Raw genomic sequence first — 27,820 nt, 5'->3', positions numbered from 1 at the left:
ACAAAACACAAGAAAAGCTTGTAGTTAGTTCAAGGACTGTGTGTTGGCTTTAGGCATATTTTCCAGTCCAGTCTGTTAGGGCACCATGCCCTGGCCCCAAAGTCCATCTTCAGCATTCCCTGGGGAAATTGCCGCTTCATTGCCTTGCTGTTCTGTTGCACCCCCTTAGTGTTTTGCCTCGGTGTGGCGGGATCATATTGGGCGCAATTCCCACAGTGGCCTGGTGTCCCCTGTAGGGCTATGGGTCAGTGCGGGATGTCATGTCTCATAGTGGGGCCGGCCATGTGGTCCTTTCTGTGGATTGGCTGCTCTAATCGGGAGCATCGTCCTCATGGCCTGGTGAGCCAGGATGTGCTCCACTCCCTCCTCCTCCCCCTTCATTTGTTTCCGTATGCTCCGATCAGATATGTCTCTCTCCTGGTGCTACAAATTAAATGCCGTCCTTTGAAGTAAATTCTTCTGGGGGAGGAGCAGGTGTCCACATAGTAGTTGGGATTAGGACCTGCCTCTCAGACCTCCACTGGTTCCCTACTCCATGTCGGCATGTTGCATTCACATCTTGGAGCACTGGGTTGAAGTCTGGTCCCTCTTTCCCTGTGGAGATAAAAACAATACCCTCCCCTTGGGTGGGTTAGTGCCCTGTGCCCCTGCTACCCATTTCTTTTTTTTTTTCCTTTCCTACCTCCTTTTTAGTTGTCTGCCATATGTATCCCTGTATTTGGTCTGGAGGATAGAACTACAGACCCAAGAGTCCCACTGTAAGCTCACCTTTAGTAGACTTTTGTTATTTGACCTCTATGCTTTCAGATGCTTGTTTTCAAAAGTCATGCCTCTCATCTGAGTCTTCCGATGAGAGAATATTCAAAGGCACAAAAAGCTTTTGGGATGTCCATAAATGGGAGCATTTTAAATATTGTCGGTTGTGAAATATTGTTTCTCAGCTCCAAGTTCAGCTTTGTGTCATTGAATCTGGACCATCTAAACATTTTTCCGTTGCCAGTTGAATGAATATTAAACTATCAATAGAAAGCATAGGCATGACCTATCCCTGCTAAGGCCCTTCCTCCTCTTATTACTGTTATTATTGAGTAATTGGTGTGATTATATTATTGCTGTGGTTTTTGAAAATAGGTATGAGACTTTTGATTACTATATTTGCATTATATATCCATTACTGCATTCAATATGGTAATTAGTTCAGAAAACTCCTAGTTACTAAGTTTCCAACATAAATAGACTCAACTTCATTTTCTTTCAAGACTAAATTCATAATGATTGATTTTCATCTCCATTTCCTGTTATGCTGCAACATTCTTGGCTTTAAAGAGTATATTTGAAATAAACTAGTAGCAAAGAGATTGTAAGGGTGAAGAAAGTTACCTAATTCTGTCATTCTCTGGGACCACTTCATATTTTTATATGTAATTTTAAATGAACTGCTGAGACATTGGAAAAGCTGTTAAAACAATCCTGAGGAAACAACCACATGGATTCTATTTTCATTTTAGAATTTAATATATGATTGGATTTTTATAATTTTTTGCCAAGAACACGTTCATTCACGTTGATGGCTTTTTGAAAGTGTATGTATATATGTTGCTTTTGTGAAAATAATTTCAAAATAAACATGAATACAATCATTCTTTGCCATTAATGAGCAGAATTTCCACGCTCATCTTTGACAACTCAACTCAATACCATTGAGTAGTTTGATTGTAATCAAACACTGAAAAGGTAACAGAGTGGAGGGGTTACCCACTCAAGCCCAAAAAGAGCTCCGCTGGGTGGAGCTTTCAGAGTAAGCTTTTATCCCACTCAGAGCAACTTGCTCTGAGTTTGTGCACCCAGTGGTGTCCCCTGGGAAGGTTCTCTCTGGTCACAGTGAGGTTTTTTCATAAGAGCAATTTTGCTCAAACCTTGTTTTTTGTGTGATGGCAGTTTGAAGAGAACAGCAGGCTGCTGTGAAATTTTGTTTCCTGCTCGTGAAAAATGCTGCAGAAACTTATGCTGTTGAACACAGCTTACAAGAACAATGCTATGGCAAGAACTCAAGTGAAGGAATGGTTCTCTAGTTTCAAAGTAGGTGACACATAGATTGATGACAAACCTCATTCTGGATGACAATTTCAACTTGTGCATCTGGAGTTCGTTCCACTAGGTCAGACTGTTAATCAAGTTTTCTATTTAGAGGTTCTGAAAAAAGTAACAATGTACAACAAAAAGTCCTGTTTTGTGGCAGACTGGTGACTGGTGTTGCCTCCGCAACAATGCACCTGCTCCAATACCCATCTCAGTGAACCAGTTTTTGGCAAAACAAAAACAAAAACAGCAAGCTGGTCTTGTGGTTACTGACCTGACCTTGCTTCCTTCCCTGCCACGCCCCCACAAATGAAGAGGGGCATGAAAGGACTGCAATCTGAAGACACTTAAGAGGTGAAGAAAAAAATGAGGAAGGTGACTCATCCAAACAGATGAGTTTGAAAAATGTTTCCAAGAATGGAATCATAAATTTGATAAATGGTCAGTTAGATGTAGTTTGTTCAAAAGGACCCATGAAGTAACGTGCTCCTTATTTCTGGTAAAAATGTTCTCCAGTAAATTCCTTTTAAACCTGTAAATTATTCAATATCCGGCATGTGGTAAAATGCATTAATTATCCACTCATGCTATAATCCAGGAACAGGGAAGCAGGGACAGTTAGATACGCAACAGATCCCCAAACCATGGGTACTGGTTTGACAGCCCCTGGAGTAAGGTAGATATCCAGAGTCTGATCATCTCTTGGCAAAGCCTCTCTCTCTCTCTCTCTCTCTCTCTCTCTCTCTCTCTCTCTCTCTCTCTCTCTCTCTCTCTCTCTCTCTCTCTCTCCTCTCTCTCTCTCTCTCTCTCTCTCCTCTCTCTCTCTCTCCTCTCTCTCTCCTCTCTCTCCTCTCTCTCTCTCTCCTCTCTCTCTCTCTCTCTCTCTCTCTCTCTCTCTCTCTCTCTCTCTCTCTCTCTCTCTCTCTCTCTCTCTCTCTCGTGTGTCTGCCTTGCTCCCTTTTTTCCCATTTCTTTTAAGTCCTCTGCTCATTTTAAAGCATGTTAATTACCTCCTGGGACTACTGCAAAGTCTGTTTCTAGTTATGTAGTTAAAGGTATATAACTTGCCAGATTTTGAGTGAATTTTGAAGCAGTTAAGAGGTAACAAACCTGACTTTTCTTCTGTGGGTGCTTGGAGAAATAAAGCTAGCTTTTCTCCAGTCAATCTGGTCTTCTGACTGTTGCTGTCACAGTGACCAGCTCTCCTGGATTCCTTGGCGGCCAGTAGTAACAGTGGACCCTATGGGGCAGGTTGGGCCCGCCACTGTGGTTTTCTGAGATGGTAGCTCTGATGGAGTAGAAATCCTAGAGTTTCTTTCACAGAGACATTAATGTTTTCAAACTGCTGACCTCGAGGTTGAAAGAACAAGCCATAACCAGTATACCAACTTTTCTGTTGTCCATCCCCTAGGGACAGGGGGCTATATGTAGATCCTTGTGATCATAACTCCCTTTCTACGCCACCTTCCCTTGATCCTCCAGGTATCACCAATCTCACCACTGGTCCTGAGGGGTTCATCTGTCCTGAATTCCCTGTGTTTCTAGTTTCTATCTGTACCAGTGTACATCCTCCTGTCTAGCTGGATTTGTAAGGTAGAATTGGGATCATGATAGTGGGGTGGGGGGAAGAATCATTAAAGAAGTAGAGGAAAGTTGTATGTTTCATAGTTGCTTCAATGCACCCGGACTGGTTTGTCTCCTTTCTGCGACCCTTTTGTAAGGGTATTTTCCAGTTGCCTACAGATGGACTTTGGGTCCCCATTCCACATTCCTCCTCATTCACCATGATAGGATTTTTTGTTCTTTGATGCCTGGTACCTGATTCCATTGATACCTCGTCATCACACAGGCTGGTGTGCTGCTTCCATGTGGGCTTTGTTGCTTCTTAGCCAGATGGCCACTGTTTACCTTCAGGCCTTTAAGACCCCAGACGCTCTATCCCTTTTTTTGCTTTGTTTTTTAGTTATTGTTTGAAGTGAACTTGTTTGTCACAAGACTCCAAGTCCATTTCAGTTTCACTTTCTTCCTTTTTTTCCCTAAGCCACTCAGACCACTGTTTAGGTTTGAGGGCTAAGGAATCTGGAAGACAGATGCTATATGTTTGATACCCGCACAATCAGTTTTCTTCACCATATTTGCTTATATACCCGCTTTGTCTTCAGAGATTATGTAGGGAAGGTAAGCATCATGGAATGCCAATTTAATAGAACAAAGTGTTCTTTCATTGAGGGAGTCCTTGAGTGGAGGCCCAATGTCCATCTGCTACCTTAATACTAATCCTATAAATATATGCACTTCGATCTATTTTCTCATCATGATATATGAATATATTTACATATGTACATGTCTGTATTTAGACTTCTATAAATGCTGTATTCCTCCTACTACGTTCCTCTCTTTCCTTATACTTAAACCTCTTGTGCTATTATCATGCTCAGCCTTCATTTGGGTTTTAGTAATTCCTCTGAGTTACATTGCCCTTGATCAAGCCCTACCAGGGTTCTTACGTCCTCAAGGCTTGGTGGGCCAGGATGTGCTCCACTCTCTCTTCCTCGCCCTTCATTTCTCCAATGTGCTCTCATCAGACGTGTCCCTCTCCTTGAGCTGTAGCTTCAGTGTTGTCCTCTGAAGTAAATTCTTCTGTGGGGACAGGTGGCAGTCCATGTAGTTGGGATTGGGGCTGGCCCTTCAGACTTCCCAACTGGTTCCCTCCCTGCTTTATGCCAATATGTTGCATTCACATCTTGAGGCACCGAGTTGAAGTCTGGTCCCTCTTTCTCTGTGGAGATACAAAAAATACTCTGCCCTTGGGTGAATTAGTGCCCTGTTCCCTGCTACCACTTACTTTATTTTCTTCTTTCCCTCCCTTTTAGTTGGCTACCATATGTATCCCTGTATTTGGTCTGGCCCCTGCCATACTACCTGACCTCACCCCAGGAATGTTTGTATACAATAGATTTTTCCCTGTGGCCCCTTTGCATTTTTTTTTAAGCTTACCTCAGCGGACTCATGTACTTGTTATTTTGTGCTTGGCTTACTTTGCTTAGCATAATTTCTTCCAGTTTTTCCCATGCGGTGATGCGCTTCATGCTTTCATTACTGCTTTTTAAAGATGCATAGTACTCCATTGTGAGTATGTACCACAGTTTTTTAATCCATTCATCTGTTGGTGGAAATTTGGGTTGTTTCCAACTGTTTTCAATTGCAAACTGTGCCATGATGAACATTGAAGCACAGATGTGTGGCCGTGGTTCGTTTCTTGCCTTTTCTGGGTTATGTGAAGTAAGGGAATTGCTGGCTCATATGGTAGCTCAATTTCCATCTGCTTTTCACATCACCAAATCGATTTCCATAGTGGCTGTATCTACCTACAGGCCCACCAACAGTGGATGAGAGTTCCTGTCTCACCACAAGCGCGCCTATAGGTCTTGCTTTCTGGTGTTTTTTTATTGGCCTATCTTTGAAGGTGTTAGGTGTTATATCATTGTTGATTTGATTTACGTGTCTCTGTGGCTAATGATCAGGAACATTTTTTCATATGCTTATTGTCCATTCGGATTGCTGCCCTTGCGAAACTTCTGTTCAGGTCCTTTTCCCATCTCCTCCGTGGACAATTAGTTACTTTCTTTTTGGAAGCTAGCACAGCACTATAGAATCTAGCACTAAGGCCTTTGATGTATCAATGCTAAAGATGTTTTTTCCCAGTCTGTGGGCTCTCTTTTGAATCTCTTGGTGAATTCTTTCGATGTACACAGGTGTTTTGTCTACAGTATATCCTACTTGTCAATTTATGACTTAATCTGTATGTATGTCCTTCCCTATTTCTGATAGCCTATGCATTCCCTGCACCAAAGTTCTCAGGTTGGCCCCAATTCCCTCACTGATGGCTTTATTAGTATGAGGTTTTACCTCAAGGTCTGTGATCCACCTTGAGTTTATTCTTGTGCATAGAATTATGTAGGGGTCTTGCTTCATATTTCTGCAGGTAGATATCCTTTTTTCCAGTAGTCTGCCATATTCCTCTATTGTTTTCTTTCCTCTCCTTGTGGAGGTTTTTGGGATTTTCCACATATAAAATCATTTAATCTGTGAATGATGATAGTTTCACCTATTCCTTTCCCAGGGAATATTTTTGATGTCTTTTCTTTGCCTTATGCTTATAGCTAAAACTTCCAGTACGCTATTAAATAAGGAGAGACAAGAAGCATCCTTGTGTGGTCCCCTTTTTCCGTGGGATTGTTTTCATCTTTTCTCCATTGACTACCACGTTAGATGTTAGGTGTTTTCTATATAGTTGTATTATATTGAGGAATTTTCCTTCCATTTCTATCTTCTTGAGTGTCTTAAACAGGAATTGGTGTTGGATGTCGTTGAATGCTTTTTCCTCATCTATCGATATTTTCCTGTGGTTCTTACAGTTTTTCATGTCAACGTGGCAAATGATACTAATGGTCTTTCCTATGTTTAACAATCCCTGCATCACTGGTATGAATCCTACTTGGCCATTGCTAATTATTTGTTTTATATACTTTTGGATTCTTTTGACCAGTATTTTGTTAAGGATTTTTGCATTGATATTTATTAGAGATACTGGTGTGTAGCTCTCAATTCTTGTGGGATCCTTACCTGGTTTTGTTATCACCATTATACTAACTTCATAGAAGGAGTTTGTCATCCTTTTCTAGGTTCTGGCAGGGTTGTTTAGAATAGGTATCTGTTCTTTCACAAATGCTTGGTAGAATTCTCTTTTGAAGCCATCTGGTCCAGGGGGTTTTTGGTTGGTAATCCCTTGATAATCTTGTGTATTTCTTCTACTGCTATAGGTCTGTTGAGATTCTTGGCGTTCATTGGGGATAGTCTAGAGAAGGATTGGTTTTCCAAGAATTTGTCCAAATCTCAAGTTCTTGAATTCAGTGGAGTACAATCCTTTTGTAGTACTTTGTAATTATCCTTTTGATTTCATTAGGGTCTGTTGTAATGTCCCCTGTTTCATCCCTCATCCTTGCTACTGAAATTTGTACCTTCCTTACTTTGGTTAAGTCTCCCAGCGTTCTGTTGATTCTGTTTATACTTTTACAGAACTAATTTTTAGCTGCATTAATTTCTTTCATAATTTTCTTATATTCCTTCTCCAGAATCTCAGCCATATTTTTATTATTTCTTTTCTTTTGCTATTAGTAGGATTGTCTTGTTGACTCTTCTCTAGTTGTAAATTTTGTGTCAGCAAATCAATCATGAGTCTCTCTTCCTTTTTCAGGTGTGCATATATTGCTATGAAACTTCCTCTGATAACTGCCTTTGCTTTGCCCCATACGTTTTGGTATGTCATGTTCTCATTCTCTTGGTTTCTTGAAATTTTCTAATTTCATCTGTGGTCTGGGCCAGTACACCCTCCTTTTGCAATAGAGAGCTATTCATCCTCCAGTTGATGGCTCTTGTTTTCCTCTTCCTTTGGTTCCTTTCCCGTCTTAGGACACAGTGGTCTGAGAGATATCAGCATGCTTAAATTTATGCACATTTGATCCTGCAGGTGGTCTATCTTTGAATATGTACCATGTGGACTTGAAAAGAATGTGATATTTTTGGTATTTGGATGAACAGCTTTAATATCTAACAGATAAAATTGTCTAATTGTAGTGTTTAGATCTCCAGCCTCCTAGTTGAATTTCTTTCCCTCTAATATATTTTTCTCACAGAGCGGTGTATTGAAGTCACCTACTATAATTGTTGAGGCTGTGATTTATTTTCTTGTCTTTTGGAGCTTTTGATTGAAATATTCAGCAGGTCTCTTGTTCTGGGAATATATGTTTAAAATGCTTAGTGTTTTTTTGTCTCTCCTTCCCTTGAGCATTATATGGATGTCGCTCTTCTCTTTTTACGGTTTGCACTTTGAGGTCAATTTTATCTGAGATTAGGATTGCCACCCCTGCTTTTTTTAGAATTGCTGTTGCTTGTTATACTTTTCTCCACCTTTTATTCTCAATCTATTTATGTCTGTATTCTTGAGATGGGTTTTCTGTAGGCAGCAAATTGACAGGTTGTGTTTTCTAAGTCAGTCTGCTAGTCTGTCTTTTAGTGCCTGAGTTCAGTCCATGGATATTCAGTTTTATTTTCTATATCTATGGATTCTGTGATATCATTTTATACCTTTTGTGTTGGGTGTTTTCCTATCCCCCTTCTTATTAGTGTGTTGTGCGTGTGTGTGTAGTTGATCCTTGACTTCTTTTTGCCCGTAAGCCAGTGCTATTTGGGGGGCTGATTTCTCTTTGTTGCCTTCTGGGTGGGGTTCTATGTGGCTGTGGTCTTATTTGTGCTTTATGAGTGCTGTTCTTCTGTCCATACTGGGTCAGCAAGGATCTGTTGTAGGGCTGGGTTTCTTCTAACGTATTCTTTGAGATTTTCCTTGCCAGGGAAGACACTTCTCCATCTCTCTTGATAGATAATTTGCCTGGATAGAGTATTCTTGCATTTGCATTCTTTTCCTTCAATTTTTGGAATATGCTACTCCACTCGTCTTCATAGTGTCCGCTGATAGGTCTGAGCCTATTCTTATTTGGGAAACTTTATGTGTGATTGCTTGTTTCTCTCGGGATGCTCTCATGATTTTCTCCTTTTTCTCAAATTCGATAGTTTAGCTCTTATCTGCCTTTGTGACTTCTTCTTGGGATTTAGTCTAGCTGGTGTTCTTTTAGCCTTCTGAATGGTTGCCTGGTTCTCATTCATTAAGCTGGGGATGTTTTCCTCCAAGAATTCTCTCACTATTGTTGCAGATGTGCAGATCTTTGCTGTGTCGTCTTCTAGTAATCCAATTATTCTGATGTTGTTCCTCTTTATAGCATCACACATGGCTCTTCAGGTTTCTTCAGCATCTCTGATGATCTTATGGAGTTTTGTTCGTGTTTATTGAAATCTACTTGTCTGTTCTCTAGGTCACTGGTGCGGTTCTCTGCCTCCTCCAATTGGTAGTCAGAGTCCGCGAGTCTGCTACTGGTTTTTGGCATCTTGTCTCTAAACTCTTGATTTTACCTTTTTGAGTATGGTCTTAATCTCCTCTATCATTTCAATCCTCTTTCTGTATTATTTCCCTCATATCCTGTATGACTCCAAGAAGCATTCTGGAAATTTCTTTCTGTGGCACATCAATGTCTGCTGCTTTTATGCACCTCATTAGGTTCAGGGCATCTTCTGCCGTTGCTTTTTGTTCCCCCCCTTTTTTTTTCATTGAGGTCATTGTGGCTGATTGATGTTTGAGTTGTGTTTTTTTCAAGGAGCCAGGTGACATTTTCCAGGGAGTCAAAGATACTGGCTCTGGGAGAGTCATAGGAATGCCTGTTTGAACTGCCTGCAGTTAATTTCACTATGGAATTGGCCTTCCATTTGGTTCTCCTGTGGCATCACTCTTTCCCTAGTCAACCAGTATTCTATTATTTGTAGGGCAACTTGGATGGCCCTATCATGGGATGCCTGTTGGATGGCTGTGGATCCATGAGTATGGTGCTGTACTGGGTGATCTGACAAGGCTCTCTACTGGGTGATCTGCTGTGTTGTTACCCACAGCAGCTTGGGGCTCTGTAGAGGGCTTGTGGGGTTTGCAGAGGTTCCTGCTGTGACGGGAGTGCCACAGAAGGCTGATGGGTGGCCCACTTTGGTGTAGAGCACCACAAATAGTGGACAGAATTGCTCTTGTCATGTTGATCACTGCAGAGTTTGGGCAGAGGTTAGCACAGCAGAGTGGAATGTTGGGAAGTGTTTGCCGACCTGCCTTAGGCTGTGTGTGACACTATGAAAGTTGGGAGGAAGTCCCCTTTGTCATGTGTGATCACAGATGACAGGTGGGAGCTCCCCCAGCCATGCAAGCAGGATTTCCCTTAAAGGAGGTGGGTGGGATTACCCCAGCCACGTGTTAAGCACTGCAGATGGTGGTTGGACAGATTTTTCCCTTGCGGAAAGTGAACAGAGCAAGTTGGGCGGGCTATCCCCAGGTGGAGGTTGGGTGCGCTATACCAAATATCAGATTATGCTGTAGAGGACAGAACACCCCAGTTGGGTGGAGGGCAGATATAAATTCCCTCATCTAAGGGAGTAGTCTAGAGGTTGGCAGAGGCATGTGAGAGAAAATGAAAGGAAAAAGAAAACCCCCCAAAACTACGCCTGCTGAGACTGTAAGGGGACAGAGATAATAGAGGGAAGAAAAAGTTAACAATATAGCTGAGGCCTGATCCCTGACAGTGGGGCTAGAGGGATTTTAACCCTGCCTTGAAGGGCCAGTAAGCAGTGCTTGTGTTGAGATAAAGCCTGTGCAGTGGCTCCAACTGATCCCGTCTCTGGCTGAGACCCTTACAGGACTAAGGTCAACCCCTAACTGACCTCCACTGTGGTAAGCCAAAAGCCCCCAGCTCCTCAAAACCTGTTGGATCTGTGCTACTTATATTTATGATGCTCCTCCTGTGATCCGGCAGTGTGGAATTTCCTCCTTAGTAACTCTCCTGTGCTGATTTCTGCAGAGTTCTTCTGATATGTGTTACTCAGCCCTAAAATATCTCTTATCAGGCAGAGGAATCCCTAAAGAAGCGGTTTCTTTCTCCTTAGTAGTTGTCTGCTCTGCCGCAAAAGGCTCTCACAAACAGTAGTCAAACTCAATGCCGGCCAGTCCATTCAGACTCACAGACATACCCCATGGATTTCCACGTTGGTAATTCCTGACGAGAGTAGAAGGCCTGGTCTTTGTCTTTAGAGTGGCCGGTGATTACAAATGGATGACTTTTTGGACAGTAGCCCAACCACTATACATCATTACTATGCTACCAGGGCTCAGTCCAAATGCTCTACTTCCTGATATCGAGATATGTGGGGATTTTCACAATTTCAAATCTTTCTAAATGCATAGGTTTGTAAAGTTGATGTACATGACAAAAATTTGACTTTATTCTATCTGTAATTTACTCTTTTCTATTTAGTGGAGTGAGGAGATAATAAAAAATATTTATATAGATTTGTGTTTTTCATAACCTAAGTATCCTATATATTAATGTGTGAGAATTGAGAAGTTAAGGCAAAATATGAGATTTGCTATTATGGGGTCTTTAGCATTATAATCTATAGGTTCTGAACTAAAGTTGTGACACCCCAGCTAGTATTCTGAGTCAAGGAAACTGATGGTTCCTTTCAATTTTCATCTTTCTATTCAATTGCTTGGAGACATTGGCAGTACTTTTGGTAATTACTTGGAATGCCAATGCAAGGGTGAAGTTTTAAAGCCACCAGGAACAACTCAGGAGAAAAATGAGGCTATTTACATCCTTGGAATCCTTAGAGTTACTCTTGATTGGAATCAACCCAATGTCTCCTTTTATTTTGGGATCATGTGATCACATCTTGTAATCCAATTACCAAAAAATCCTACAACAGAAGAATAGCTCAGGTTTTCTTAAGGCTGCTGTCGAAAAATATTTAGTCTCCTTAAACAGTGATTTTACAGGAATATATCATTTTAAGTATGAAGCCAGTTGAAACCACTCAAATTCTGTCTGAAAGAAAGAAAAATTCACGGAGAAATGCTATAAAGTTATTGCATAAGGGATACATATATTCAAACTAATACAAGTGATTTTTTTATGGATAGAAGAGCAATAACATGAAACTTTATTGCACCATTAGTGCATCTTATCTTGACACGCCAATGAGGTCTTTGATTTGTTTTAGAAGAGATGTCTATTGAATATGAGAATTGGTTAGATAGAGTCACTTGTATTATAAAGTGATTGTAGAAATGCATTGTGAAAAATAATCTAGTTTATTTTGGAAAGGAGAGATATCCATGATCTTCATGTTATTGTATACATAGCCTCATATGTAGTGTCTTAGTAATCAAAGTGCTGCTAAAAATTCAGTTTGAGATACCCTGGAATCAGAGTGGAGGTAGTAGTCTCATGGTTCCTAAGAGTGATGGATTTCATCTTTCTGTTCGTCTCACTTTTTTAATATATTTTTTATTTTCTTTCTTTATCTTTTAATCATTTTATTGTGGCCTCATACAACTCTTATCACAATCCATACATACATCAATTGCTTAAGTCATATTTGTGTATTCGTTACCCTCATCATTCTCAAAACTTTGCTCTCCATGTAAGCCCCAGGTATAAGCACCTCATGTACCCCCTCCCTCCCCACTCCCCCTTCCCTCATGAACCCTTGATAATTTATAAATTATTATTTTGTCACATCTTACACTGCCCAACTTCTCCGTTCACCCACTTTTCTATTGAGCTTCCCCAGGATAGAGGTTATATGTAGATGCTTACAATCGGTTCCCCCTTTCTACCCACCTTCCACCCTCCCGGTGTCACCACTCTCACCACTGGTTCTAAAGAGATCATCTATTCTGCATTACCTGTGTTTCCAGTTATTATCTGCACCAGTGTACATCTGCTGGTCTAGCCAGATTTGTAAAGTAGAATTGGGAAAATAGTGAGTGGGGAGGAAGCATTTAGGAACTAGAGGAAAGTTGTATGTTTCATCGTTACTACACTACACCCTGACTGGCTCGTATCCTCCCCATGACCCTTCTGTAAGGGGATGTCCAGCTTCCCTGAGATGGGCTTTGGTTCCCCACCCCACACCAGCCTGTGTGATTACAAGGTGCTGAAGGGATCAGTTATCAGGCAACAAAGAACAAAAAAATCATATCATTGTGTACTCACCTTCCTCTTAGGATCGGTGATGACAAATGGGTGGGTAAGCAAATGTGGTGAAGACAGCTGATGGTGCCAGGATATCAAAAGATAGAGCGCCTGGGGTATTAAAGCTTGAAGGTAAACAAGTGGCCATCTGCTCAGAAGCAACAAAGCCCACATGGATACACATTATTTTTATAGAAATTATATTCTGAAAAAGCAAAGTGTAAACACCAGGTTTCTTGAATTTTTTTCAGATCAATAGTTTGAGGCTGCAGCGTTTCATTTTGATTTCCAGTTAGGATATTATACATAACATCATCAAAGGGATTTATTTCAGGATTTACAAAATTAGAATGTTACATTACATATAATCACCTGACATATCGAACTATCCATTTCCAAAAGTATTTTGGAGAAGATTTTAAAAAGACTAGCACAACTCAGGATTATTCTCCGTGAGAGAAGAGGACATTAAGTAATGCTGTCACAAGTAAGCAGGTAAACTACCCAGGGAAATCAGAGATAGCATGGATGTGGCTAAATATGGAGAAGAATCTTCCTACATCTTGAGCCATAGTGGTTGAATTGAATGTAGTGATCTCAATTGTCATATGTCTTAGTCTTAATTCTCAAAGAGGTCTACTCCCTCTTTTTCTTCTTTCCTGACTTAAAAGCCCTTTGACAACCACACAAGCAACATTTTACAACAAAGAAGGTAAAGATTGCCACACAGGCCAGTAGAAAGCCAATCACATCCAAAGAGTGGTATTGGAACCAATTGAGGTCAAGGGATGCTGGACGAAGGTGCTTGGCTCCTTTGTGGCGCATGACAAACTCAATCCAGAAGACAGCTCTATCCAGGGGCTTCACAGGCTGATCATGATGAATGGCTGATAACCTCATAGCATTCTCTTTATAGCTGAAGGAAAAGCAAAGTGTAAACCAGAAAAGATAAATACATCAATTTTCATTGATATATTCTGCATTCAGTATAAAATTAAATACTAATTTCATCTAAGATAATGATAGAGCTGTGAGATTACAAGCTAGAATTTGTTGAATGCATAGGAATTCAAGATGTTAAGAAAATAACATTACAAGAGGACATGTATTTTTAGGTTTGAGAATGGAATGAGTTAAATCACAAAGGCAAGAAAAAAAAGTTAAAATTGAGTGTCTGGTTTTATAGCTATCTATTAAGAACATGTTAATGGATCTGGTGTCCAAGGACCAAAATAATTCCACAGTTCAGAAGTAGAAGGCAGGTCGACAATGGGACCTGGGGACATGTCCAACCAGGGCTGATCAGGAGTTGGTATTGGCCAGAACTTGGTATTCATTTTGTGTCAATGATTTAATTGATAAAAGTGTCCCAGTGTGTTGACTAAGTTTGAATTCTGATTCTGACACTTCATCGTCAGCTTTGGGCAAATTATTTATTCTTAGTGTGCCTCCTTTTCCTTCCCTTTTTAGGGATACATGTGGACAGTGCTCTTTATATGATTTTTGTGAGAAATAATGGGTTGAGTTTTAAAAACTTAGAAGTGTTTCTATCATGTAAAAAATACCCACCTCCCCCAATACAATAGCACCTTGCCCTGCTAAACAGTCATTGCATGATACCCACCTTCCCGACCTGATCACTGAAGACAGCCGTGTGTGTAAGCAAACGTGAAGAAAGCTGATGGTGCCCGGCTATCAAAAAGATATAGCGTCTGGGGTCTTAAAGGCTTGAAGGCAAACAAGCGGCCATCTAGCTCAGAAGCAACAAAGCCCACAGAGAAGAAGCGCACGGCCTAAGTGGATACAAGGTGTTGAATGGACCATGTAGCAGACACCAAGGAACAAAACCAATCACTGTATGATCACCTTCCTCACATAATCGCTGAAGACAAAAGTGTGCATAAGCAAGTGTGGTGAAGAAGGCTGATCGTGCCCGGCTACTGAGAGACATAGTGTTGGGGACTTAAAGTCTTGAAAGCAAAAAAGCGGCCCTCTAGCCTAGAAGCAACAAAACCCACACGGAAGCAGCACACCAACATAGGTGATCGTGAAGGACAGAGGAGACCAGGTCTCAAACAACAAAGGCGGGGAGGTGGTGAGAATCACATCACCGTGAATGAGGGGGAGTGCATGATGGGGACCCAATGCCCATCTATAGACAGCTGGACATCCCTTCCAGAGGGATAGTGGGGAGGAGATGAGTCACTCAGGGTTCATTGTAGCAACAATGAAACTCAAAACCTTCCTCTAGTTCCTGAATGCTTCCTCCCCTCCCAGTTATCATGACCCCAATTCTACCTTGCGGACCTGGTTATACCAGAGGATGTACAGCGGTGCAGTAGGGATCTGGAAACAGAGAATCTAGGACAGATGAACCCCTCAACACCCGCGGTAGGAGTGGCGACACCAGGATGGAAGGAGGTGTAGAAAGGGAAAACTGATCTTCGAGATCTATGTGTAACCTCCTCTCTGGGAGATGGGCAATGGGGAGGTGGGCTAGGGGAGACGCCGGGGAGTGTAAAATAATATATAATAATTATTTATAAACTATCAAGGGACCAGGGGGAAGGGGAGAGCAGAGGGGGAGGGGAAAAAAGGGAAACCGAGCTGATTACAGGAACCCAAGTGGAAGGTGAATTTTGAGAATGACGAGTGCAACGAATGTATAATGGTGCTTTGCTCAGTTGATGTATGTACGGATTGTGATAAGAGTTGTATGAGTCCCAATAAAAAGATTTATTAATTAAAAAAAACTCATTTGTTGGCTTTGGTTTGTTTATCTTTTTGCTGTTGTTCTTGCTTTAGTAGTGTTTTATTGTGTGGCTAATGGTCAACATTTTAAGACCCTGCAGTAGAGGGGATTTGTTTTGTGCTTGCTTGAACAATGATTATTGTTGAAGACGAGAGAATAAAGCCAAGTGTCTATGACACTAGCAAGAGCGAGTGGGGAACTTCCATGTAATTGAAAAAGTACACTGGGATGGCTGGGTGTTTTAGAGTGTTTCACTAATCCTGAGCCATTTTGCAATATAATATGGAAATATGATAATGAGGAAGTCACTTAATACAAGTAAAGGGCCTTACTGAATGCTTATCACATGAAAAACATTTGATATATTTCAGCTAATAAATCATCTTCCTTTTTCAACTCTACCATTGTATTTATTAAAATTTAAAAGATACATAAAGGCATCTGTAGTAGAGATGTCAATGTATTGGAAGTCCCTAAATGAAAGTTATATTCATTTTAAAAAGTAAAAACTAAAATGTGCTTTATGTGGTAATCATTTGGAATGCAATTGGTTTGCTAAAATAAAATAATTGTTCTTTAAAAATGTAAATGTCCATCGCGCTATTACTATCAGTATTTTCCCTGAATTAAATGTATTCTTAATTTGATTTGACCCAAAATGGAAGATTATAACTTATAATTATGATGATAGTAATGATATAATAAAGAGGCTGGATATAAAACCAAATAGTTTTGGTATCAGAAATTATGACTTTGGGTTTTGACAAAGATTGAAACTCACTAAATGGGGAAAAAGTTGCCACTTTTCATAAATGGTGCTGGCAAATTAAATATCGTTTTATAGAAAAGAAACAGCATCCATACCTCATGCCAAAAACCCTAAAAATGAATAAGGCTACAACAATAAAATGCAACATAAGTGGATCAAAATAAATTGTTGATACCACTATGAGAAAGGGTAATTCCAGAACCCATAATTGTGATCATTGGGAGCCTATACATCATTCAAGAGGGGGGCAGTCATTCAAACAGAACAAGGGGACATGGCATACTTTAAAGACAGAAATGGTGTGCATCAGTGTTGTATCTGTTGACAATATTTATTCAGTCTGTATGCTGAGCTAGTAATTTGAGAAACTAGACACTATGCAGAAGAACACTGCATCAGATTTTTTTAATGGGCCTACTTATGAATTTGCCCAAAACAAAATAATAAGTCAAGAAGAGACAGGGAAACCAGAAATGGTAACCGGGAACCCGAGGAGGTAAAGGAAGCAACTAACCCCTTGCAAGGGGCAAAACCAATGTCATGGACTAATTGATTGTGGAATATATTTGCTACTTAAACTCTCACCCAAAGCACAGCAAAGTGCTTTCTAAAACTCTATTTTAACTTGGAAACAGTAACATTCCAGCATATACTCTCCAAATAAATCGCAAGATCTTTGAAATAGCACAAAACAATGACAATCAAAAGAACTGAAACTAAGCCATATGCTCTGCCATTGAGTTGACACTGACTCCTAGCCATCTGATTGCACGGGGTAGAACTGCCCCTTTGAGTTTCTGAACTGAAATTGTACTTGTGATTTCTACGGAAGTAGAAAGCCTTGGCTTTCTCATGAGGAACTGCTGGAGGTTTCAAACTGCCAACCTTGTGGCTTACAGCCCAACTGGTAACCCCTGCTGCTAAAAGGGCTCCCTACGAAAAGAACTGACATTGTGCACATGTTTGCTTACGATGGGTTGGGTCGTGTGTCTTTATTTTTCAGTGAATTTAATTATTTACATTTTCTGTCCTACTACTTTACCATTTATTAGGGAGGGGGATAAATAATTAGGTTAGAAACTTAAGAAGTATTAAATGTAATAAGAAATGTGAGGTTGATTGTATCATGTTAGTTTTCTAAAAGCAAGCTAGGTTAGAAAAGTTTAAAACCTTTAATGAGTGTCATCCTAAAAGAAAATCACACAAAGTATTATTCTTTGAACATTCATGGACTGCATTTCAACTTGTGCTTCTCTCAGAATTCTTCCAATTCCAACTTCAGTGTTTTGTCTCCTCCTCCTTATGCTATATCAAGTTTCCCCATCATCTCCAAACCTTTGAGAAATCATCCACCACCATCACAGAAAAACCCAAACCGAACCAAAGGAAAACCTCCATTGAGAACTACTTACGATGGGTCACTGACGACTGTCTGTAAAGCATTGAGCAAATCTGTACTTGTTAGTGTGTCTATGTCCACACTCACTGCTGCCCCCTTGGCCTTCATGTGAACAATGTTATCAGCTTGATCTGCAAACATGGGCATGCCCACCATAGGGATCCCGTGGTAGATAGCCTCATAGATCCCATTGGTTCCTCCGTGTGTTATAAAAGCTTTGGTTTTTGGATGACCTAGGAATGGGTAAATTTTGACAAGATTATTCATTGTATACCTTAGAAATAAAATGAAAACGGAAATATAAGGAACTCCATCAGGCAGTTTTCTAGAAAACAAAGTATCATACTCATTAAACTACATTTAAATTGCTTTACGAACTCTTACAGAAAGCAGCGAAGTCTCTTGAGTATCAGGTGAGGCTGTTTCATGGGAGAAATGATGTGGCTGAAGGCTTGAGAGGTGGGTAAGATGTTGTGTTGCAGAAATTGAAAACAAGTATTCTGGATGAAAACATCTATGTGAGGAGGGGGAGGTATAAAGGGAAGAAAGACAGAGCCTGCGATGCAGGGGGTCCAGGCCAGCATGGACTGTGTTGGAGGGGTGCATGGAAAGCAAGGAGATACCTTATTATCAATTTTTTCACCACTTCACCATAGAGACTTTGTTTATTGTTCAGCAGAATGTGAAATATTTCTCTGTCAGTGGCAAGTGTAGGTGTGAACTGAGAGTCTGAGGAAACAGAGCGATGATCCTGGAAGCTATTAAAAACTCCACGGGGTTAAATACCTTGTTTCTGCCCTTAAGGATTATGGCTCTGTGAGGAGACTGCTTAAAAAAATAGTGGAAAGCTGCCATTATCTCTAGTTTCATTGTTCTGTGAAGCTTTTGATACTGACCCCTCCTGTATAATTAAATGGTATTATATTTTATCTTCCCTCCTCTCTGAATTGAGAAAATACATACAAGGAACTTTTATGTTTGAGCTTTTCAAAATAAATGTTCAATAATTGGTTTCCAGGTGGCGCTGATGGGCCGTTGCTCCTAATTTCAGCATTTGTCCCCTTGACTTACCAAGAAGGTCATTCTGAGGAAGCCACTTATAGAGCCTAGTATTGGATCCTAAGGCACTTGGTTTCTTGCCATCATATCGCCACAGCACCTATTAATATGAAGGGATACTTTAATCCATGAGTTGAATATGAGTTAGAATCTTAGAGGAAATGAGAACAAAAATGTTAAGGAATTACAACTACAACCCTGAAATAAGTAGGAATACCCACCTTTATGTGCGATCATGAATGGAATGTAATTATCAAATGAAAGACAAACTTTGTTGATGGCTGTATACCTTGCTACTACTTCGCTATGATGCTCAAACTTCACACTGTGCCTATTTATATATGCATTTGTCATCACAGTGTTAATGGTAGTAAAATAATTATTGACTCTAAACATAACAGACATAATTTTAAACAAGATTTTGATAGCTATAATTAGGTTAAAATGTGACATCTTATTTTATGTAATTATACTTTTAAAATTAATAAATCATTGTATTGGGAGCAATTACATATATTATAAAGGTCCATACACCCATTATATCAAGTGGATGTATGCAAATATTGCCCTCAGTAATATCAAAACATTGTCTTTCTTCTTGAGTCCCTGGTTATCTTTTATTTTTCCCCTCCCCCTTCCATCCTGCCACCCTTACAAAAGTTTAATATATCATGCATTTTTAATCATACATATCTTATTCTGTTCCTTCTTTCCTTTTACCTACAATCCTGATATCCATCCCCCTTGATAGGGGTTATTTTGCCATCATTGCTATCATTTATCCCTCCCCACCCTCTTCTGTTTCCCTACCCTCTTGAAGTCGTTACTCCCATTACTGTTTCTGAGGGGTTTGTCTATCCTGAATACCTTGAATTGAAAACTCTCATGTATACCGTTGTATGTATGCTGAACTAGCTGGATTCCCAGGTAGGACTGAGATCATAATAGTGGGAGGAGGAAGGATTAAGGACCTAGAGAGATGTTGTGTGTTTATTGGTGGTGTAATTTCCCCTGGATATATCTTCTTTTCCATCTAGTCCCTCCATGCTGGGATGGGCAGGAGGAAGGTCAAAGGAAATAGATGAGTGAAAAAGGAAGCAAGACTATATATAGAGGTCCAAACATAGACATGCATATATGGAAATAATACATAATTCCTGGAGCAGTGACCCATGTACATCTATTTATAAGGGAATACATTGAGGTCGTGGACAGATTTTGTGCCGCTACTCAAGCTTTCTCTCAACACAGTTTTCCCTCTAACATTCTCTGCAGTGAGTGATGCCCACTTGCCCAACAGAATCACTGAAGACAATCTGGGTGCACCAGCCAATGTGGTTAAGAAAGCTGATGGTGCCAGGCTATAAAAAGGTTTAGTGTCTGGGATATTAAAAGCCTGATGCCAAACAAGAGGTCATCTAGCAGGGAATCAATAAGGTCCACATGGAAGAAGCACAGCAGCCGGCGTGATCATGAGGTGTCTAGAGAAACATGCATGAGGAGTTCAAAAACAACCTCCTTATCGAGGTGAAGGAGAGGGGTCGAGATGCAGAGCCCATCTGGGGATAATTTTAATATCAAATTTAATCTGTATTTTGACCCACTTAGAAGTTGTTTCTATCTTTAAAAAAAAATGAAGGAGAAATACATGTGGATAAGCCTCTGGTAAATCCTCTCTAACCATAGACCAGGATGTGAATCCTCTTGCTAGCATGCAGAGGGCTTTGGAAAGTGGATTGTGGCAGATGTAGTTATCTTAAAATTTAACACCTTATCATGTGATTTCCTTTTTGACTCATTTTAAAGTTGCTATAATTTTTAACATTTTTTATTTTTTTTCAATTGACTCTTTTAAATTTTATTTTGTTACTATGGTTAGATTTTTGGATGGTGGTGGTGATGTTTTTCTGTATATAAAATTCAGGATAGGTACATTTATAGAGACAGCAGCCAGATTAATGATTTTTAGCGGAATGGTGAAGAAGCTTGTGTGTGTGTGTGTGTGTGTGTGTGTGTGCGTGCGTGCGTGTGTGTGTGTGTATGTGTGTGGCAGAATGTGAATAACAGTAAGTATAAGAAAGAAGAAAATGTTCTAAAACTGATTGTGGTAATGATTGCATAACTATACTTGATATGATTCGAAGAATGCACGATATGATATGTAGATTATGTGCCAATAAAACTTTAAAAAGTATAAAAGTTTAATTCAATATTATTCTTTATGTTTCAAATATTTATCCATTTTATAGAATATTGTCTGAATTAAAAAATTAAAAACCAAAATGTCATATTATTATTTTACTTATCAAATACTTTTATTGAGGACTCTTACCTCTCTTATCAAATCCATATATTCATCCAATGTGTCAAACATACACATGTTGTCCTCATCATTTTCAAAGCATTTTCTTTCTACCTGAGCCCCTGGTATCAGCTCCTCATTTTTTATCCCTCCCTCTCACTTCCTCCTTTCTTCATGAACCCTTGATTTGTTACAGGTTATTATTTGCATATCTTACATCATTCTCTGTCACTCTTCATCCACTTTTCTGTTGTTCGTCCCCCTGGGAGTGGGTTATATGTGACTCTTGTGATTGATTCCCCCATTCTCCTCTCACCTTCCCCTTATCCTCCTGGTATCTCTGTTCTCACTGTTGGTCCTGAGGGGTTTATCTATCCTGATTCCTTGTGTTGTGGGCGCTTAATCTGTAGCAGTGTGCATGGTCTGGTCTAATTCAATATGCAAGGTAGAATTGAGGTCATGATTGTGGTGGTGGTGGTGGGAGAAGGCATTGAAGAACTACAGGCAAGTTGTTTCATCGGTGCTGGACAGCACCCTGAAAATATCATATTATTTTAACATATGAACAGATGTATTTTTGTTTTCATTGGAAACGGGATAGATTGGAGCTTTCATAAAATACCCGTATCTACCTTTTGTGGAATCTGGGCAAGGGCTGATGCAATGATATGGGCCCGTTCTTCTGTGATGTTTCTGATCATTGACCCAAGGGTGAACACCACAATACCATGTTTCCCAGAGCTCTGGACAAACTCTTCCATTTCCTAGGAAGAAAGAAATAGCTTCATCATGAAACAGGAATAAAATAATGGAAAATACTTTAAGATTGACCACACACAACTTAAATGCAGAGGAAAATCAAATGTTGATAAACCAAACCAAACCTCTTACTATAAAGTGAACTCCAATGTAGGCGAGCCCTATTTGCCACAGAGGTCAGAAAGATGAGACTTTCTACTCCCATAAAGTTATCTCTCCCTACCTTCTTCTAGGGAGATAGGCCAGCAGGTGGTGTTCAAAAGTCAGCGGATAGTTGTTATTTTGGGGAGTGCCTCTGTGGCGCCAGAACCATAAAGGAAAATGTTCAGCTAGCCACCACCGCTGAAAATGGTGATAGTGAAAACATGGCTGAGCTGGAAGGCAAAAATCTGTCATCAAATTCATGCTTTTATTTGCCCTCGGACAACATCTTGAGGGAATAGATCCAATTAGGTGAAGGCTGAGTGCTATTGGAGATAAAGATTCAACAGGTTATACGGTCTAACAAGTGACTTTAATGCAGTAGTGGAAGCACTGAGTAAATCAACGGTGGAAGTCATGGAAATAAGTGATGATAAAACTAATCTCTGAAGATCTCCAAGCAAATCCCTCCCAGAAGTGACTGATGAGTATTAAAATGATGTAGGAGAACAACAACACAGGCCTGTTTAATATGAGGGCTTCCTAAGGGATGCAGTCCTGATATCCTCAGAAGAGTGGTTATAGGGGAAGGGCGAGATTTTAAATATGCAGATGAGCACAACCCTTAAAGCATTTAAGGGATCAGTATTTGTCGTGTTTGATAACAAATTGTTGACAATTGTTGACAAGAAGTTGACAAACATCTTGATCGCTCAGACGTTTGCAGAGACCCTTGGTGAGAAGAATAAAGGCACAGACCTGTTGGTACTTTTCAAGGTTGATTTCTTTGTTGAAAAGAATGAAGAAAGAAAGCAAAATAAAGTAGAAGCAGAGTTACAAGAGCAAGAAGAACAGCAAGTTAGCAGAAGATGCTGAAATGAAGTCTCTGGAAGAAAAGATGGGCTGCTTGCTAGAATGTCCCAGGTGACGTGGATCATCATATCTGTAGGGCAGATGAACATAAACTCATTGCAAGTCATGGAGGAATCGAATGGATGCTTTGTCACAGGAGCAAATAGTGGAGTATTTTATGTAAAAAAAAAAGTGAAAGAAGTATTGGATATAGCCTGAGGTGCTAGTAACAAAAACTTACAAGTCAAAAACACAGAAGAGACATGGGAAGCACTAGAAGGAGAGGGGGGAGCAGCACTGAGAAAACTGGAAGACCAATGAAGACCCCTGAACAAATGGGAAATGAAATTGCGTGGGCGGTGTTGGCAAAGGTAAAGACAGTTTCAGGGCAAGGAAACGAAATTTGATTGTGAGGATGAGTGTGGTGAACATGGTGGTGCTTCCGAACCAGGGACAAGTGAAAGCGAGGAAGCAGAGAGAGAAGAGCCTGTGTCCACACAGCAGAACGTAGTGCAGGGGACCAGTAGTTTAATGAACCACTGTACTTTCATTTCATTTGTATTTTAATTTGATTTTCTCTTTGGAGCATTTAAATGAGAAAATTGAGTTAGGTCCACTTCGATATATCATACAATAAATTATAGGACACCACCCTCCAACAACCCAACCAATTAAAAAAATGACAGTCCCACCCTATTCTACAGGGTCCCCATGTGATGGCACCAACTCAATAGTAGATAGCAGCCTGTACCTCCAAGTAGATTCGAGACCCCAGCATTTTCTTTTGTTTTGTTTGGCTATAATTTTTATGGAACGGGTTCTCCAGAGTTTTCTTCCGTGCCCCCATGGAGTTGCTGGGGACCAACAACCTTTACTTAGTTTGTTGTTGATGTTAGGTAATGTCACGTGAGTTCATCTCAGAGTGACCTTTTGAAGGAAACATTGACACGTCTTTCACCAGCCACACGATTGCCATATTTGAGTTCACTGGAGCACAACTACGTGAATTGGTCTCCTACTGCTCTGCCTTTCTTCTCAACCCTCCCGCTTGAGCAGGAGATGTTCTCTACTGATAAAAGTCTGTAGAAGGATTCATCAAAGCAGGTTCTTAACTCAGCTTTCCTCACATGTAATAAAAGCACACTGTAAATAGTGGCTGTGCTTACCCGCTAACCAAAAAGTAGGAAGTTCAAGTCCATGTAGAATGAAAAGCATGGTGATCAAGTTCAGGGAAAACAGCCAGTGGAAATCCTGATACATGTGGATCACCAGGAGGCAGAACCAATTAGAGAGCAAGTTCTTGGTGATAGTTTTACCTAAGCACCTGTTGATTCCAGCAAGGTTTCCAGAGCAGTCGTTCCTTAAGGAGGCTTTAGGGTCTCATGCTTTGACTGTGAGCACTAAGGACAAGTTAACTGTGTGGGGTGATTGGAAATCTATATTGCTTTCAGTAGCACAACCCCTTATGTCACACTTTAAACCTTTTCATAGTTTCTCAACTATTTTCATAAAATGCATAATTATTTCCTGGAGTTAAGGATTTCTTTCTGTTTTTAGAGAAGAGAATTTCTAATATTAAGAAAACATTTTAGTTTTGACACTTCTGTGAAATAGTCCTAAGAGCCCTACTCACAGGTTAAATAAAAGAAAAATCGGAAAAGTTTGAAAAACTTAAGCAGGGCCTCCTACTCATGTGATGCCCACCTATATGGATCCACTTTAACAAGCTCCACAGGTTTCTGTTTGCTAAAGAGTATATTCTTGATCTGTTGGAAACTCAGTTTAATGACAATTATATCTGAAGTGACAGACACAGATTAAATGACAAATTGTAATTGTAGTAATAATCAAAATAGCAATTATTTGCAATAGTTAATATTCGTTTAGGATAATTTCCTTTGTCATATTGAAGTGTTTCCTGTTAATGCCTTCTACTTTCCATGTAACCACCACAGGCTGGTAGTTCTACAAGAATAGTCCTAGTTTCCCATCAACTGGTGCCTGCAGCAAAATTCTCGTCTAAAAGGTCATCCATTCCAGTGTTGCTCCTCCACACGCCAATTCAGTGATTGCATTTTGAGTGATCTCTTAGAAAACCTTGTCCTTAATTTACTCTTTCCAGCGACCCTCTCCTATACCATCTACCACGTTGCTCTTCCTCTTGTTCCACTAACGTGAAGATCATGGGGGCTGCCATTGCTATTCTAGCTGCCTTCCTTTTTCCTTTCCCCTTCTAAGGACTGTCTGTTCCTGTGCACCATTCCCTTTAAATTTCAATTACTGTGCGTTACTTTCTATGAACCCTCCTTTCATTCTTACAACACTTTTCACATTTTATTTTCATTACTTGCTTTAGCTCTATTTTTTCCAAGAGGAGTGTAAGGTATGTGAGAGCTTGAGTGATTTGGGAGGGAAAAGCCATGTCTGCTTCGTTTCTTTGTTATCCAGCGAGCAGCTGGCTCACTGGACACACGGTTGTTGTTTTGTTGAATACCATTGAGCTGGTTTCTGACTCTTAGTCACTCTGTGCCCAATAGAAAGGAAAATGCCAGGTTTGCCCTGGTTGCCTGGAATCTGACAGTAACTCTGAAAACAGGCTTTGAATGCACAGCGCTGTCTTATGTGTTGAATTACGCAGGCTCTAATTTATCAGACCCCACTCTCAAAGTCTCTCAGTCATTCCATTTCACTGTCAGGCTGTACGTGTGGTCACATGGATATTCATGAATTTTTAGTGTGCGGGTCGCTTTGTCCCCAAACCCACCTGAATCACTTTGCGACACATTCTCAGCTAGGAAGGCAGAGTCATTTGGAGAAGAAACTAAAGGAACAGCAATGGGAGTACCTTGGGCAAGGGCTGGGCAGGTTTGCAGTGCAGCCCTCCCACAAAGTCAAAGTGCGGCAAGAAAGGGCGAGGGTATTCAAAATCCCAGTAGGTTCGAATCAGCCACATTTCCGCTTTCCTCATGGTCTCAGATAGTGTAGTTGGTCTTCCTGAAATTTGAGTCCCGAAATCAATTAATCATGCCATACCCATGAAGACACTTTGCAGAAATACTCTCCAGTTTCTGTAGTTTTGCAAAGCAGGCCCTTGACCCTTGGCTGTCCAACCAAACTACAGGCTTTGTCAATATCCTTCAATTCCTAGTACCAACCTAGTGCATTTGAGACCAGTTAAGTGCTGAACAATATTTTATCATTAAAGGAAACTCTTTGTAATTAAGAGCTGAAATATTTTAAAAGCATGGAAAATGATGCCGATTGAATTTTAACACTTCATCAATACACATAGTTTTAAAAAGATAGAGACTAGTAATTTGTATGTTAACCATCCAGCCATGTCATAGGCCTGTCAGAAAGATGGCTTACAAGTATGTAACAAAGAAATGTGGAATTGTTACAAACCCTAAGGTTCCCTAAGCACAGTGATTCAGAATTACATTATTTTGATTATGACTATTTAGCTAGAAGAACAAAAGATATTGAAGACCTAAATTATTCTTTTTTGAGTCTGAAAGACTACCACTCTAGTTACACAGAATCTTGAGGAGGTAATACTGAAAATCTTTTGTTAGTAAATAGGGAAACTGAGCCGCACAAAATAATTTTATTGATGGTCCATAGATATTTATGCTACCAGCAAGTCTCACACTTTAATCTATGTATCTCTCTTCATCCCTTCATTGAGTTTTATAAAGGTGAAAAGTCTAATGAAATGGATATACAATTAACAAAATTCTAAGTATGTTTATTTTATGGTTTCTGACTTCCTTCAGTGTCCTGGTCCATGGCTCACAGGATTCTTCTAATTCCATAGTGAAAACATTTCCACAATATTTATAAGATTGATATATATTTTCATATTTTCTCCTAACAAAAACTTGATTCCTCTGGCTTTTTACTTACACAAATTCACCTATAAAAACACAAGGAAAGTTGGTGCTGTAGTCTACTTATAAAACATGACTTACCTAGTACTTCACTGTAAAATTGATCCCACTTTTTCTCATTCACTTGCTGGAACCAAAAGTCAAAATAAAGCACATATATCATATTTTTTACCCTCTCCATGAATGTCATCCGATCCTGTAATTCTGACAAAATAACAGGTACGTAGGAAGGAGGCATTAAGAGTCCTCCATTGTACTTTTCATAGGTATAGCCAGTAGAGAACCGGACAGTGTATAGAAAGGGTATATTAAGTAGCTCAGCTAGCAGTTCACCACAAGGACTGACGGCATCGGCAAACATGACATCAAACTTTGATTCTTGTAGTTTCACCATAAGTTTCTTGTTCAAAACTACATCTTTACAGAGCCCTAAAAGAACATCAGAATATCCCCAAAAAGATTCCTGCATTGCTGAAAAATATGCAAAAATTGAATCTTTTGGTGCATCATATACCCATTTCTTAATCCATGTCATGAATAAGACCTCCATCTCATCTTTAGTAAGAGCTGTAGGGTAAACCTCAAATTTGATAGAAGATGGTTTGTTGGAACCAATAAGAACGGAAGACGATGAGGCTAGAACAGTCACCTCATGGCCCCTCTGAGTAAGTTCATCCAGTATTGTCTTGATATTGAGCCAATGGCTGTATTCTGTTGGCCACACCAGCACTTTCCCACAGGTTCCACAGCTGAAGTAGCTACTCAGTTGAATCAGCAGAAGAACTGAAATCCATTTCATACACATCTTGGTTAAGTAAAATCTCCTTTCAAATGACTGTTCCACCGTGTCGTGGCTCATGCTTAAATCCTCGGAGAAATCAATTAAGAAGTTAAAATTCAACTCTCACAGGTCAAAGTAAGCACATTACACGGTTGCAGAAAGGGAGAGCCAAGTGATAAAAGCAAAGGGTACGCTGACCTTATGTTTTATGAGTGTCCTTAGAATCACCCATCCTGAATGTTCCCACACAGCTGAACGTCTGCATCAGCATGTGCACGTTGCATCTGCTGTAGAATGGATTTGAGACCAGAGGTAAGGGAACGGCCACTTGTCATTGCAGACATTGTGACACAGAATT

At 40.1% G+C, this 27,820-nt stretch overlaps 2 protein-coding genes and 1 pseudogene across 2 annotated transcripts in view; 2 read left to right on the top strand and 1 right to left on the bottom strand.

Annotated features, from left to right (window-relative positions):
* YTHDC1 (YTH N6-methyladenosine RNA binding protein C1) overlaps positions 1 to 27,820 on the top strand; it is a 98,470-nt gene that overhangs the window by 56,134 nt on the left and 14,516 nt on the right. The gene's annotated exons all lie outside the window — the stretch shown is intronic.
* Positions 13,395 to 27,486, bottom strand: LOC142443633 (UDP-glucuronosyltransferase 2B31-like). The gene is made up of 6 exons (XM_075544942.1): positions 26,763 to 27,486; positions 25,637 to 25,785; positions 21,672 to 21,803; positions 18,750 to 18,837; positions 17,692 to 17,911; positions 13,395 to 13,674 (listed from the first exon to the last, which is right to left on the bottom strand). Exons 1-6 carry the CDS (start codon positions 27,484 to 27,486, stop codon positions 13,395 to 13,397), a joined length of 1,593 nt encoding a protein of 530 aa, XP_075401057.1.
* LOC142443091 (lupus La protein homolog pseudogene) lies at positions 22,164 to 23,166 on the top strand (annotated as a pseudogene).

Source organism: Tenrec ecaudatus, chromosome 3, assembly GCF_050624435.1.
Source record: "Tenrec ecaudatus isolate mTenEca1 chromosome 3, mTenEca1.hap1, whole genome shotgun sequence".
Classification (NCBI taxonomy): domain Eukaryota; kingdom Metazoa; phylum Chordata; class Mammalia; order Afrosoricida; family Tenrecidae; genus Tenrec; species Tenrec ecaudatus.
This window is presented reverse-complemented; position numbering and strand designations above follow the sequence as displayed.